The sequence below is a fragment of the Centroberyx gerrardi genome, chromosome 18 (assembly GCF_048128805.1).
Source record: "Centroberyx gerrardi isolate f3 chromosome 18, fCenGer3.hap1.cur.20231027, whole genome shotgun sequence".
NCBI lineage: Eukaryota > Metazoa > Chordata > Actinopteri > Beryciformes > Berycidae > Centroberyx > Centroberyx gerrardi.
In genome coordinates, this window is record NC_136014.1 from 17,310,778 (window position 1) to 17,327,365 (window position 16,588).

A 16,588-nucleotide genomic window follows, 5' to 3' on the forward strand; every position below is an offset into this window, starting at 1 on the left:
ATGGGGGCAGTAGTGCTGAATATGCTTTCCTCCCCTGGGTTTTCATCATGTGTATTGATTTGGACGTGTTAATGTAAAACTGGGCTTGTTAGACAACACACAGTTGTCCAGAAAGGATCAATACAAACTTACTTCCGTGCATCAGATGGTTTATTAACATGTGAAGCAGGCCGACAATTAGATTTGTAAGAAATTACTTTCTTTTCTATTAAACTGTGTGATCTTGTTGGTTTGCGCACATTGGTACTAGATTGCATGTAGGTTTGTTTGTACCAAGATGAATCTTTACATAAAGCAGTGGATGTGTTTCCTCCTCTATGGCACTTTGTTGACATCAGTTTGAAGGATGTGAGTCCAAAGCTAAAAGTTCTTCCTTCCTTCCTTTCTTCCTCCCTTGTGTGTCAATAAGCTTTTTGTTGCCATCTTAGTTGTTGATAGGCTGTTTTGCACTAAGACAAATTCCAGCACATTTACTGTACTTGACAAAGTGATTCTGATTCTTTTCTTCTTTTCTTTTTTAGGTTACATGAAAGAGCTTTCGCCTAGAGACGAGACTTTTCAATAGCTCAGCCCCTGTCAGTTCTTTTTAGGCAGAGCAGACAAAGACAGCAATTATCTTGAGAAATCACTGCAGGAAAAATAAATCAGGTTATTAGAAACTCAGGCAGCTGGCAAATAAATCGCGGCCGTCGGAGTGTTTTTAATGCACAATTTCTTAAAGGGTAGATTTCACAGGCAGGTCTGTGTCTCTTCAATATTTTGAGACACCCTGTTTAAAGAGCTCTCTTAATCACGAAGTACCACTGACTTTCCGTGTCATTGATTTTTCTCCACTAATTGCTGCTGAGGAAAGGCAACTGAGATACAGTGTGCCGGAGAGCCGCAATTTGCAGGTAATCGTTTCAGTGGTCTTGGTTTGTTTGGCCCTTTGTTTCCACCACTGGGGACTATCTGGCTTTATTGTGTTGCATAATGAGGACTGTGATTATGGATTCTGTACTCCAAAACCACTTACAAAATACCTGCAGGAGCCACACTGTCCACTTTTGTTGGGACTATTAAGCTTCTAAAACATTTCAATATGGGTGATGTAAACTTTTCTATATAGGAGAGGGTGGTAGTTTTTGCTTATAACATGAGCAAAAATCTAATTTGTACCAGTTGCTGGGAAATAATTAAATACGGCTTTCTCACTGTTCTCCCAAGCATATGGACAATGTAATGTAGTGTCTTAATTCATTTTAGCACAAGCATTGCCATTGTCTGTTTGTGCAGACATGATATTAAAGATGATTGATGCTTCCTGAAAGTATCCAGAGCATCTTCCCTGCTGTGACCTTTCAGCACTTTGGTTAAATTGATTCTGAGGTATTCTTCACAGGAACCGCTGAGGTGATAAAAACAAGTAATACGGAGTGAGGACTGAGACAGCAGAGAGAGAGAAATTAGATTGTATTGTTTAAATTCTCCCCCAGGTTCAGGATGGCATTCATTGAGGCCTTTTGGTTCGAAAGGTAACCTTTGACCATGGAATAAATGGCAAATCGTATTATGCTAATTATTACTGGCTCAAATCTAAGCACTTCAAATAGTAAAAACACTTTGATTTGTTTAATTTGTTGTGTTCTTCAAGCCTCTGTATGTAAAATAGCTAACAACACACACTATCCAGACGATAGTTCAACCCCATTTGAAATCTTTTAAAGGCAACAGTAATCAGCCACTGTCCTTGACTAACCTAACATTGTCCTGCTGCTCTCATTCGACTTGCATCGCTCTCTCAGGGTGTTATTAGTTGGGTCTGACCAGTGAGATCGGATCGCCCCACAGGGTTTATCGAAGTAAACATCTCTGACAGGCTCGCTCTCATCTGCCTATCAAGGGAGCCAAACCTGCATGTTGTTTTTTTTGTTGTGCAAATGAATCATTGAATATTAAATGAACACAAATGATACGGCTTCACTTTGAAGAAGTGTAATCCTATTTAGTTGTTACTGAATATTCCTTTGTGTTCCCTAATATAAATATATATTAAAAAAAACTATATAAAAAAAAACACGTGAAAGTACACAAATGAATTCAAATGTGATTTTTGTGAACAATGTTTGTCACATGTTGTATTCCGACATCACAGGTAACAGTTTTATATGAGATGCCAAAATTTCATTTCAGAAATAAAAAGTTTTTTTTTCCCATTTTCACCTGTTATTACATGTGACAATATCTGTTTCACATGTGAAAAATTTGTTTGAAAGAGACATTTCACAGGTGAAAATTAATTTATTTCACATGACTTTTTTGTTATTCAGTGAGATTACATGCAATATGAAATATATTGCTGTCCTTTTTATCCATTAGTTCAATAGGGAAGTTAAGGCCTACAGTAGATATCGTCTATAAGCAAGCTCTGTATAGCATGTTGCATCAAACAGAGAGGGGAGAAATAGATAATAGAGCCTACGTACAACTTATGATAGAGAGATGGTTTACTACTGGCTTTGATTCAGCTTGAAATATTACCTCATGTAACACTTGGGATTTGTTGGTAGTTCAGAAGAGTTACTAAGATTGAATAAGCCTGAAATCCAGTCTAAAAGCCAGCTAGCTGCATGGTGCACTTTGTAGTAAATGAAAGGAAACTTCTCATTTAAATCAATAGCACTGAATCTGCCTCACTGCCAAGACACTAACACTGGTGTCAAGATCAATGGCAATTTCGGGGCAAAGTTGTGTTTTTTCTCACCCTGACTTCACTTTTGGATGGATTGATGCTGGCACTTGTTTGCTTCAGAAAAGGTCTGTCCTCTCTACTGGAGACACGTTTTAACCATTCGGCCATTAATCTGATTTTACTCAGCTGGAGGAGCTGGGGCAAGATACAGATGAATGTTTGATGTGGAAAGCTCCCAGCTTCTCCTCAGGCTTAGTCAATCTCCACTGGTCTGTCTGAGGGAAGACATTAATATCTCACTGCACACAGTGAGCTTTAACTGACAGTCAGAGTGTATGCATGTAGAGGAGAAAGCAATACCATCTTAAAGGAACTTTTTGGCAGCGATACCAAAGGAAACACCATAAGAGTGATACCATAGGAGATAAAAAAAATACCATAAAGTACGATAAGGGCAATATAAACCCACTATTGAGTACCACAGTCCCTATTGGAATATTATCAGAATATTTAATGATTTTTTCATTAGAGATAAGCTCTTTGATTAACTTACTGTTGAACCTGCCAAGAATATTGGGGGCAGTTTCAATTCATCATGAACAGCATTTAAATAGTTAGCTTTGCTTAAGCACGATGTTTGGTGGAGTTTAGTGGCCTGTACAAGTCTTCCTAATATCCTTTCAGATGCATTAGCATATCGCTTTTATTGAAAACCTTGTATCTGCTTTTCAGGAACTTTTAGCTTTTTAGCTTCATGACCATGCATTTTCGAGTTTATGTAATTGGTTTTGAAAAGGTTTCATAAGTCCAAGGTTCGTAGAATTTTCTCTACCCATAGAGGAGAATGTAATTCTTCAATTGAAGTTAAAACATAAAAATCATAAGGTTTTCACCCAGCAGCGACGATATGCACCATATTGTACTAAATATTGGACACAAGAGGGGAAAGTGCAACCAATCTTCTTGTGGCACAATCTCAATTTGATCAAAGAGCTTATTTGCCAAAAAGCTGCATTCCTCTAATATGTTACATCCCCATAAATGTCTCGGATCTACTGAAGTTGAGTGAAAATCAGAGAACGTGAACAGCCACTGTGCCAGGTGTGGTTAGAAAGAGAGAGAGCTCCCAAGGAGATAACATTTCATATCACTTCTTCCCCCAGGCTCCACTGGGTGAGAAATGGCTAGTTGATGAACAAATATCTCCTATGCTGTGATGTGTGCTGATTAAATGTTCTCCAAAGCTTTTAAACCCCCCTCCCTATGTTAGTGCAGTTTTCTCTGTATCCTTCCTTATCAAATCATAATGTGTAAAAAAAAGATAGACTGTGGCATTGTGCAATTTGATGTGCAATGAAGCTCAGCCATGCTACTGTAAATTCAAGTGCAAATGTATAGTGGCTGCATCACCACAATTGTCATAGTTGAAATAATGAAATGTCATACAGCACAGGATAATGCATGCTTGTTTGGTGCAGTGGGCCTGTTGATCTGTGATTTTTCTTGGGAGAAATCAATGAGAGGAAAAGGGGAGACAGTTTGTTTTATAACCACCACAACATTCATCTTGCAGGGCCCAGAGTGATATATAATTATTTCACGCACTGCTAGATTTGACAGAGTACCAGATGCCTTACTGGTGATTTCTCACATGTTTTTGTGGTTGCGCCACATTAGCATCACTCATTAAGGAGTAAATCTCTGCTTTAATGGGCAGTAAGCTGAGTGAGAGCTCAAACCAGTGGAGGATGCAGGAATGAGTTTTTATTTTTACAGTCTCTGCCTGCAAGTTGTGTGAATCACTTCTCTAAACTCAGAAAATGAAAAATAAACCTGTCTGGTTTAATCTACAAAATAATAAAGCTGCATTATCTTTAAAAATGTTGCGGGGAGTTAATGGTGTGCTAGATCCCAGCCACCAGCATAACAGTTTAGTGTTCTACAAAGAGCATCCTTTATAATATAAATCACTCCCTGAGTGCCTAACCCAACTGCACTTTCCAAATGAAGCCAAACACATCAGCATAATTATTAAGTGCAGATCTTATTGTATTGCTGTGCTGTCCAGAAAATGATGATTTCCTGCTCATTCTGTGGCAATTAGGGAGAAGAGGTGTGGGGTGCATATGTCAGTTTGACCCAGTGTTATTGTGCGATATTGTTTCTGCTGGTGTCATTAATCCAATTCAGTAGGGATAGGAGAGATAATGTGCTCATCCCCGTGTTGGATTTTACTGAGCATTAGGGGAGCAATGACTCAGTAACATTCTGGGTTAATATGACCTGGGATCAGACACCACAACTCAACTCTGATACCCACTGACAATGAATGAATGAATGAATGAATGAATGAACCCTGTTGCTGTCCTACAACTATTAAGGTCCTATAGTATCCATAAGAACATTGGAGACCTTCATCAAGATGTGTTTTCCCATGGTAATTTTCCAGCTGTTCCACCTGCCTTCATGCATTTGTCAACATCACACACATAAATCACATCAATTCTCCACATTCTGTTCCCCTGCTGAGTGAGGAAAACATCCTCCCTTTGAAGATCTGTATCTCTTTATCTAATCATCCTCCAAATTTTGCCCTGTCAACTGACTGTGACATTTTGGGTTGGGTGTTTAATGCACGTCATGATCAAACAATTGATCCAGTGGAACTGTCAACATTGTTTTTGAGGACTTGGCTAAGTTTTATTTGGTTTCTCCTATCCGAGCATCAAAGGAATGAAATTAAAGAAGTATACAGCCTGCTCTAGCTTACAGTCGTAAACCTATTAAATCTCTCTAGAGCCATTAAAAAACTAATCCATCCATCCATCCATCATCTATGCCCATTCATTCATTCATTAATAAGTTTAAGATGAATGTGTACTTCATTTCAATAGAAGTATATTGTATTTGATGTGTGTAATATAAATTCAGCTCCTGTCTTCTATGAAAACTGATCAGTGATCACAAAATAGATGAATATGTGCAATAAAGGGCCTAAAATGAAGATATATAGAAAGGGAAGTAAATATTTCTCAATTACATAGTGAGTATCTCCCCGATAGGAATATAGCATCATTGTGGATAATCAGTAGTGATGATGTGATGCCAAGTCAATATCAAATTCAAAGATTATGTTTACATATTGTTGAAATTCAGCAGTACCCCATAGCCAGTACTTTTTCAATACAATGGGTTGGGCATCACACATAATCCTCATCAAACAATAGGACACATTTATTGTGACCAGCCCAAGGCACACCTGTGCAATAATCATGCTGTTTAATCAGTATCTTGATATGCCACACCTGTCAAGTGGATGGATTATCTTGGCAAAGGAGAAGTGCTCACTAACACGGATTTAAACAAATTTGTGAACAAAATTTGAGAGAAATAAGCCTTTTGTGTGCATAGAAAAAGTCTTAGATCTTTTATTTCAACTCATGAAAAATGGGAGCAAAACCAAAAGTGTTGCGTTTATATTTTTGTTCAGTGTAGATTACTCTGTGACTGAGTGACGACCTTTGTCCTGAGATAGACAAATGATATTATATCTTGTAGTAATACCCACAGCAGCTATAAACTATACGAAAGAACATTTTTAAAGGCAGGTCAAGTTAAGGTGAAGTTAGCTTGGCTTTGCATTGCTTTAGTTACTGTTACAACTCATGAGGACGCATTACACATTAAACTGCAGGTGAAGTCTTCTTCTTCTTTCTCTTATTTGTCCTTCGTTACAGCAACTCAGCCTGGAGGACCCAGAACCAAGCTTTCAACTCAAGACTAGAGTTGCGATGGCTGCAGGGAAGGAAAGCCGTGGTCTCAACAATCATGCATTTGATGTGAGTACAAAAACTAAACTGATTCATGCAAAATAGCATCTGTAAACATTCAGAAGAATCACTGAATTGTGATTGCGTTAAATTAACAAAATGGCACAAAACAGAGTTAATTAATCTAGCCACACAATAGGCAATGGTTTAGAGAATTGGGGCATAATTTAGAATGAGGGCTGAAATTTTTCAGCACAAACATATGAGGAGTTTAATTACAAAATGAGTTAACCATCATTTGAACAATCTGACACCTACTCTGACAAAATGATTGCTGGCAAGAAAGTTAAACTAACTATGTGATGTTATTAAAGTTATTAGCTATCTGAAGACCATTGTCTATAAAATACTTATTTTTTCACTGTATAGAATCGTCTGATTTAAATATATATATATATATATATATATATATATACATATATATTATGTCATGAATTTCAGGTAACTCAAAATGGATATATAGTATTTTGGAATCAACCTCTTCATATGTTCTTGTGTTTTAATTAATCAATGTGGCAAAACTGCAATCATAGGCTAGATTGCATTCATTTCTCTTGGAAAAACTGTATTTAGAGCTTTCATGATCAAGAGAGAAACACCAAAATAACATTACAAAAACAGAGGACACATTTATCTCAGTTTTTGTCATTTTTATCAGATTTTCAGTCTCAGTACACTTAACAATCATCAAGTATCCAGAATGTCTTGAGGCTAATTATATAGTATCAAAATTGCACTGCTCAGTAAATCAAAAGAAATCAATAGCTGTTCATGTTGTAGAGTATTTTGGCATAATCCAAGAATATAAACTACTGCATTAAGTCCTCAAGTGATCTTTTGTTATCTGTCTGCATCTGTGTGGTTTTTCTGTGGTGCTGCAGATGGATGAACATGTCAGCGATCAGCCCAGGGGAAAGGACAGACAGCCTTGTGGGAGCGATTGTGTAGCGGAGGATAACAGAAACAAACTGGCCTACTGTGTGACTGACATTCCCCCCTGGTACCTGTGCATCCTCCTGGCCTTTCAGGTAGGTGTAAGCCTACCGACGCTGTGACCTGATATTGAACTTTAACATTGTATGGATTTTAAGACCAATATAAAAACTCACTTTTTAGGATAACTTTTAACTAGTTGCTTGTTTTATGTTATTTGATGCTTATTTAATGTTAATTGCTATTTGTTTGCTAGCACTTTGTACTGTCTTTACGTATTTATTCATTGTATGTATTTTTATGTATTTATTTTCTTTTAACTTGTGAAGCACTTTGTACTTGTGCAAGAAAGGTGCTGTATAAAAAGTTTATTATTATATTATTATTACTACAGTGATGTCACATCCTCAACAAAGGATTAAACCCATTCACAACAAACAATATGAAATCAAACAATCCAGGAAATAGACATGAATCTTGTACTCGCTGGCGAAACACTTCCACAATTAGACTGACCAGATATTAATGACTGGATTTCACACTTGAGGATCTCTTTGGTTGTCTTGTGTGAATAACTTGCTTGCTTCAAGAGGCTGCTGTATAGCCATTGAGCCATACAGTAATTGAGACGATAAAAATGCCCTGTATAAACTTTAATTCTTTTCAATACTTAAGGCATTAGCATTATTATAAAAACACACAACATCATAGCTACAAATCATTCTACAATTAATGAGTTCCTGCTCATTTCGAGACTGAGAGGGGAGTCATCCTGGTGTCATCAATACCATTTAAAAGGGTCAGAGATGTTTTTGAGATGTTAACTGATATCTAGGTGTTGTTTGAGATAGAAGACAATAATACTAGGCAGGCATGACCTCCACATATAAGTGCATAGGTTGAACTGTGTTGGGTGCTAAATCGACAATTCTGTTGTTTCCAGGGTTAAAAATCAAAAGTAGGTGAATGTCCTGGGATGTTTCGTAGTGTCTTATTTTAGTTAATTACGGGGTAGGAGGTGTCATCATTGCTGTTCTCCTGTCTTCTCATATCATATCCTATCCTGTCCTGTCCTATGTCCTCTCTTCTCTCCAGCATTACCTGACAGCGTTTGGTGGGATCATCTCCATCCCTCTAATTCTGTCGGAGGGTCTGTGTCTGCAGCACGACAGCCTGACCCAGAGCCGCCTCATCAGCACCATCTTCTTCGTCTCTGGCCTGTGCACCCTTCTGCAGGTCACCTTCGGAGTCAGGTGAGCAGGAGGTTGTGTTGTGTTGACACGTTGGAGCGCGTATCTGGTGCAGCCACATACCAGGAAGTAGCTCTGTGATTTTCTAACTGTAGCAGTTAAGTCAACACATTAAATATTTTATTCAGCAATTCTCATAGTTACAACAGCACTTCGGTGGTAACAGGTGGGGTTTTTATAGTCAGCTTATTTTCACTTAGTCCAATCATTGATACCCCACCCCTCCCAAACACCTTTAGAGCAAGCACACTTGTATTATGTCAGTTTTATTGTTTTGTTTTATCTCCATATCAACAATATAAGTTAATTTTTGATATGATACTGCACCATATATTCAAGTTTTTGAGATCACACCCTCATATGAACCTGCAGGTTTTTGTTCCTCCCTGGTGGTTAATGAGCCATGTGGCTCATTAACTGCCAGGGAAGAACAAAAACCGTCTGGACAGCGGCCCACGAGGACCGGAATTAAAGGTCTCATATCGTGGAAAACAGGATTTCCCTTGTCTCTTTAATTATAAAGGAGTTGGATGTGCTATCTAAACATCGAGAAAGTATCAAAACACATGGTCGGCAACTAAATCCACACAATCCATATTAGAAACCCGAGCCACTAAACGAGCCGTTTGGACTTCTGTAACTTTGTGGCGTCACAAAGGTTCGCTCATTATCATTTTTGTAAGAAATAACAGGCTAACAAAGTGTTTTTTTCAAAGCAGTTGAGCGGTTGCCATTGTCTGTTTATCGCAAAGTTTTCCCTACCTGTCGCTGCCGGGCTATGGTGTCTCACGCTTCTCTCTTGAAATGGTTAGCCAATCAGAATAGAGGGTCATTAATATTCATGAGCCTTAAAGACGCAGCAACAGAAACAGCCTGTTCTTGGTAAGGCTCAGAGAGATGCTGGAAAATGAACATGTAAAAATGGATTGAGAAACAACACAAACAGCTCTAGGTGAACTTTTATTGTCATGACACCCTGAAGAAGGCATAATGCCGAAACATGTTGGTGATGTAAAATAAATATTTTCATATAGAGAGAAGTGTGCAACTTTCATAGAATTACTTATTCTGACTTTGGACCGTTGGTTTGCAACTTTTTATGGGTGTGTGCTAATACTGTTGAACTACTTGAACTAAGCCATTCAATAACATATTACCTTAATTACTATAAGTTAAGGCAATGGTGTTGTAAAATATTGCCTGCATCATCAACACAGATAAAGAAATGCTTGCGTACAGAGAGGTGTGTGAGGTTTTTTGTTTTCCATATGGTTGTTCAATAAAATAACTTTGTAACGGTTCAAAGTATGGCAAAAAAAATTGATTCCTGACCTTGATCTAGAAAAAAGAAGGTCATAGCACGCTCTGTATGGGCTGTGGCCACTGACAGCACGTTATGCAAAGGCTTACACATTAGTAGACACATGGGATGTTGCACTCCACTTACTGCCTTGTTTCTGACATGTTTCTCGTTGGCCAGTTAAGTTCATGCTCATGCTCAAATTATATGTTTTTCAGTCTGACAGAGACTTCTTTCTCTTCTCTCTCTCACTCTCTCTAGGCTTCCCATCCTCCAGGGTGGCACATTCGTCCTGCTGTCTCCCGCCATGGCCATGTTGTCCATGCCAGAGTGGCAGTGTCCAGCCTGGACCCAGAACGCCAGCCTGGTCAACACCTCCTCACCTGTCTTCATAGAGGTGTGGCAGACCCGCATGAGAGCAGTGAGTCAACACAAACTCTGCACACGCAAACGCTTTTGATAACGGGGAGCCAACAAAGATGGAAATGAAGATGGATGAAGCATTTCTATAGAACTCGTTATTAATTCAGTGACTCTGAGCTCATGTGGTTGCAGCTCCAGGGAGCAACCAGCCCCATTCATTGCTACAGTTTACTGCTGTGACCGCAGACAGAGAAACAGTTGTGATGTTAATGCTATAATGATCTTGGTCTATTGTGTCCCTGTCCACAGCTGCAGGGCTCTATCATGGTGGGCTCTCTCTTACAAATACTGGTTGGTTTCACCGGCCTCATTGGCTTCCTAATGCGCTTCATTGGCCCCCTTACCATTGCCCCCACAGTCTCTCTCATAGGACTGTCACTGTACGATGCAGCTGGAGTCAAGGCTGGAGACCATTGGGGCATTTCTGCTATGTACGTAACCTCTCACTGTCATGGTGAATGTCTTTTTGTGCACTATGGACAGGGAAATGTTTTTACTGTGTAAACAGGCAGCATCGGGCTGCAAATTTAGCACTGACCTGCTTCCTCCTCTGCAGTCTAAAACTATATGCCTGTTAGAGCTGGGGGAAAAAATATTTATTTTGGGCAACGGCTCTCTTTAATGTACTGTGTACTGTGTGTACTATAACGTTACAAGCCAGATTTAGTGGAGATAGGGCTGTCAACAGCCTTATGTTTGTTTATTCATTTTTTTTTGAGGATGGGATCAGTCTCTAATTTGCATGAAGAGGTTCCATGATGCTCATGAAGATGCTCTTGATGATGCTCTCTTACACACAGGACCACAGTGCTGATCATCCTGTTCTCCCAGTACCTCTGTCATATACCAGTCCCCATTCCTGCATACAACAAGACCAAGAAACTGCACACCTCAAAGATCTACATCTTTCAGATAATCCCTGTACGTCCTCTGGAAAGTCTTTACTCCTTGTGACACTTTCTGCACAGATAATGTGACGGGAAAATGTGAGGGTGCGCTAAAACTGTCAATTTCTCTGTTACGTAATAGCTCTCCATGTTGCTTTATTGATGGGAGTATATGTTGTAATCCACATTTTGTAGTATGTAGTTTGATGGTGACCAGTACTCATAGTTGTGAACTAATATTACATATTGATTAGGTTCTCCTGGGCATCGCTGTCTCATGGTTGGTCTGCTACCTCCTAACCATCTATGATGTCCTGCCGTCCGATCCAGACCAGTATGGCCGCCTGGCCCGTACTGACGTGAAGGGAAATGTGGTGGGCCAGGCTTCCTGGTTCACATTTCCTTATCCTGGTAAGATCATAAGTTTATATAACTTCAAGTTGCCTTTTCTTTATTTAATTCCTTTATCTTATTTCCCATTACTTATTTCTTGAAAGGTGCTTTTTAAACTTGGAAGAGTACGATAAAAATTAAGGTTATTATTTTTAGTATTAGTAGTAGTAGTAGTAGTAGTAGCAGTAGGAGTAGTAGTAGTAATTGTACTGTAGTAGTAATAGTAGTAGTAGTATCAAGTATGATCATTCACAACACTGTTAAAAGTATTACATTGTTCTGTATATTCAGTAACAAACAACATTTCTACTCCACATTAAGGACAGTGGGGCCTACCAATTGTAAGCCTGGCAGGGGTGATTGGCATTATGGCCGGTATAATATCCTCCATGATAGAGTCTGTGGGAGACTACCATGCGTGTGCCAGGCTGTCAGGAGCCCCTCCTCCTCCCAAGCACGCCATCAACCGGGGGATCGCCATTGAGGGGATCGGTTGTCTGTTGGCGGGCGCCTGTGGCACTGGCAACGGCACCACTTCATTCAGTGAGAATGTGGGCGCCCTCGGTATCACCAAGGTGAGATACGTACAGTGGTATTGATTGCAGAAGTCACCCTGAACCCAATGTTTATCATCCATTCGCCCTGCATGATTTTACAAATAATTCTTCTTTGGAGTGGAGCAACAGAACAAGCAAGCATGCAACAAGAGGAACACCTGATGAACAGGGCTGATATTGCAGATTATTTTTTATACGATGCATCAGAGGTGGGGACTCGAGTCACATGACTTTGACTCGAGTCAGACTCAAGTCACAATTCTAATTACTTGAGACTTGACTTGACTTGGGTTCTGGTGACTTGGGACTTGACTTTGACTTGTACTTTGATGACCTGAAAAGGTTTCTAAAGCCTTGACAAAAGTTGTTGTTGTTGTCTTGTGTTTGTGTAAATGATTTAGATTGAAAGTGATGAGATTTGTTCCACCAGACGACTGAATTTAAGTTCTGTGTTCTGAATTTGTATGGAATGATTGAATTTATTGAAGTTGAAACTGATTATAGACATCAAACTTATCTTACCAAGTTTTTATCCTATTAAAACGATATTGCATTTAAAAGTCCTAGATATTTTGTTTTCTTTAAGATATTAAATTGACACTGGACTCTTGATCTGACTTGACTTGGTGACTTGAGACTTGACATTAATGACATGGACTTGACTTGGTAATCTGCATTTAGACTTGGGACTTGACTGGAGACTTGAGCAAAGTCACACCTCTGCAATGCACCAATGTATCTACTCATACTCACTATTTAAAAACAATATAATGTGCTGTCCATATAGGTGGGCAGTCGAATAGTGATTTTCATAAGCGGAGTTGTCATGATTCTGATGGGGATGCTGGGTAAAATTGGAGCCGTCTTCACCACCATCCCCACCCCTGTGATTGGAGGGATGTTCCTGATCATGTTTGGGGTCATAGCTGCAGCTGGAATTTCTAATCTGCAGGTAAACGGCTCCATGAAATGAAATGTAAAATTCACTGGGGCATGTTCAGTATATTTTCTGGCACATTTCCCTTGTTTCCAAATGCTTTGCTTATAGCAGTTTTACTTTTGGGAAGTGTACTGACGCATGTCATTTTATAGTTTGCAGACATGAATTCCTCCAGGAATATCTTCATTTTTGGATTCTCCATGTTCTCTGCATTTGTCTTTCCAAACTGGATCCACAAGAATCCTGATTTCTTAGCTACAGGTATAATGATCATTCAAGACATAAAATTTCACTACTTGGTGATTTTTTTTTCAGTCACTTACTATTGACTTTCACATGGTTTAATGAAAGCTACTTAGACAACATGTTGCTATGTTGTTTTTCTTTTAGGAAAATGTGAAATTTAACACTTGTATTAACACTTGTATTATAACACAGTCTTATGAGCCGATAGCAGACACCAAATGACGCATAACAAAATGTTTTTGACTACCCTTTAGTAACTTAATACTATATTGATATTTATGCTCTTTTGTTATTAGGTGTGCAAGAGCTGGACCAAGTGTTACACATATTGTTGACCACCAACATGTTTATAGGAGGGTTTTTTGGTTTCTTCCTTGATAATACAATTCCCGGTAAGCTGTAAGTGGAATGTTTAGAGAAAAAATGATGCAAATTAATGCAATGATGTACTGTTATTGCATCAAATTGCATTTTTACTTATGCACATGGTAGCATTAGCAGTCCCACGCCGTTTCTGGGCATGCAGTTTGTTTCTGATGTATTTTTCCTCTGAACTAATATTAACCTATTCTGTGAATGTTATTATAAAGACAGGAGTGGTCTACCTGCTGTTCTAATACCATTTCTCTGGCTGCATTAGGAACCAAGCAGGAGCGTGGCATCTTAGCCTGGAACAAAGCCCATCTCCAAGACTCTAGCAACCCCTTGGGAACCGAAGATGTGTATGACCTCCCCTTCGGCATAAGCTCTTACCTCGCCTCCCACTCTTGGGTCCGTTACATCCCCTTCTGCCGGTGGAATGAGCCGCTCAGCTCTCAGGACAAGTCTGAGGAGGATGTGAAGTCTCCGGGGAGTGAGCACCTCCCTGGGGAAGCAGAGCTTTCAGAGGTCATCCATGAATTATCTCTCTAAGCCCTGACTTAGTGCTGGTGAAATGGAGTCAGTTAAACTCAGTCAGTAATACAATCCTTCAGCTAATTCAGGAGTGGGTTCCTGAATCAGCTTAGTCAGCAGCAAGACCATCTATCACTCTGGCAGGCACAGGACTCATGGACTGGAGACTGGGAGACTCATCGCGAGAGGAAGCTCAAGTCCTTGCTACCAACCTCATAAAGACTTTCAGACTTCTTTACTGCAGTTTATTGAGAAATAAAATAAATCAACCCCTTCTGCCTCACTTCTTAGCTCTCGGATTTCTTTCCCTGGCACTTCTGTCTCTCACATGATCATTCAAAGGTCACAGAAATATTGCCAGGACACCATGACTCTGACCCTTACACTCCTTATTATTGGCTGCTTGTTATATTGGTGATCTCAGATTTGAAGCATATTCTGATGTTGCGCTCACTGTGAGTTTCTCTGGATAAGAGCATCAGCCAAATGCCTAAAATGTAGCTAAAATGTAAACCTGGTCACTCTCTCTGCTTAAGTTTAGTTTTATTTTTCTACATGTGCATTCATCAGGGAACTACTCATGTTTTAATGATGATTATATACTCTTGCGTAGCCTAATAATTTCTAAAGTAGGATCATTTAAAAAAAGAATGTCTCTAAGTTTGTACATTTTGGTCTACCAACCTTTTTGTAATACCATGTTTCAAAACTCAGCAATTAGTTTTATATTGTTGTGTAAAAGGGACTATTTTCACCAAGCGAGCCTGTCCGCAGACAGAGAAATTAATATGCATGAATAGACCTGTCACATTCTGTCAACGCTTATTAAAACAGAACCACTGAACGACCAAAGCATTACAATGTTCTGTCATTACTCAGAAACATTACTGTGAGTCACAGCAGGTCGCACACTGACAGAAAACTGGAGCCAGTTGCGTTCTTTATTCTCCTCTTTCAAAGGAAATTAAACATAGCCCCTGGATGAATTTATTATCACACAGCACTATCTTCACAATGATCCAAACACCTGCTCAGAAACCCAGTGTAGCAGCCCTCAAGCTGTTATTGTGTTTACACTGGGTGACGCTGTGTGCTCACTGTGTGTTTGTGTGTATTTGTCGGCGCCATAACTTCAGCTCTCCTTGACAGAGCTTCCTTTACAAAAAGCCAATAGAGGTAACACATCTTGTCTATTTTTCTCTTTCCCCTCCATCCCTCCATCTCAGTGTCTCAGTATTCATTTCCTCTGTCTAACTGGCTTTGACAGGCAGGTGGGATATTAAGTGATGCTTTGATCTGTGGAGCCATGAGTTTTTCCCTGAGGCCCCTTTTGACCACTTGTCAGCGGTCGGCTGTCCAGACTAATACTATTTCAAGCTAATACAATAGCATCGGCTACTAAGGGGAATTCCAGCTTTTAAATCCTCACCTTTTCTTTGAATGTAGTTTTTATGCCTCATTGAGAAAACCCTATTGAATATTACATTTTGTAAAGTTTGTGTTGTGGTGAGGGATTTTGCGCAGCAGTACTCAATAGGGCTTTACGTAACACTGTGCCTCTGATCTGCATATCAATGGGAAATGATAATGATAACTCAGCGCTTGTTGCTCATCAGGGATGGCTTCAATATTTCCAGCACCATATTTTGTCAGTCTGAGACTTCAGCCTTGAGGAATATTAATAATAATAATGATAATAATAGTATTGTAAGCTCTTGAAAGCTTTCAAATACCAAGTTTGTCTTTTTGACATGAATTAGACATTAGGCCTATTGCAAATGGAGGTAGACGAGCAGGAAGAGAGACAGACAGACTAAGAGAGAGAGAGAGAGAGAGAGAGACAGAGTGAGAGAGATTTTGTATTCGTGACCACAAGACGGGATCACACTGCAGGCATTAAAGTGTGAGAGACTGCTTCACACACTCTTGTTGATTCATTGATTTAAACACAAACAGGGCAGAGGCAAAGATATCCAATGAATTCACACATAAGTCATAGTCAAGCTGTTCTCGTATACAGTAAAAGCCCTAAATTTATTCAGACGACCAATATTTTATTTGAATAATGTAATCATGATTAATCTGCATAGAGATGAAGTGGCTCAATATTACTCCTCTGCCTTGCGGGCTGGATCTCCATCATTAAAGGCTGTTTTTCCATTATCAGCACATTTATTTAAGGATCGCAGGAAAACAAAATCGTTCTGGAGAATTTAACCCAAAGCTGAACTTTAAGGATGCCCTGAAGGCAATGACATCCCAGT

General features: G+C 39.3%; 1 protein-coding gene across 1 annotated transcript; it reads left to right on the top strand.

Moving 5' to 3' along the window:
- The first annotated feature begins 6,462 nt into the window (after positions 1-6,462).
- On the top strand, positions 6,463-14,342 carry LOC139930224 (solute carrier family 23 member 1-like). Its single transcript, XM_071923334.2, has 12 exons — positions 6,463-6,510; positions 7,383-7,529; positions 8,530-8,687; positions 10,246-10,405; positions 10,657-10,838; positions 11,208-11,328; positions 11,549-11,705; positions 12,009-12,262; positions 13,032-13,196; positions 13,337-13,445; positions 13,727-13,822; positions 14,071-14,342. The coding sequence occupies exons 1-12, from the start codon at positions 6,463-6,465 to the stop codon at positions 14,340-14,342; spliced, it is 1,869 nt and encodes a 622-aa protein (XP_071779435.2).
- The last annotated feature ends 2,246 nt before the right edge of the window (positions 14,343-16,588 follow it).

What these genes read in the sequence shown, in the direction of transcription:
- LOC139930224 (XM_071923334.2), top strand. Translation starts at nt 6,463, where the DNA reads ATGGCTGCAGGGAAGGAAAGCCGTGGTCTCAACAATCATGCATTTGAT. An exon ending in GCGCCCTCGGTATCACCAAG is followed by an intron (nt 12,263 to 13,031) that starts GTGAGATACGTA and finishes CTGTCCATATAG; the next exon opens with GTGGGCAGTCGAATAGTGAT. An exon ending in CTGGAATTTCTAATCTGCAG is followed by an intron (nt 13,197 to 13,336) that starts GTAAACGGCTCC and finishes GTCATTTTATAG; the next exon opens with TTTGCAGACATGAATTCCTC.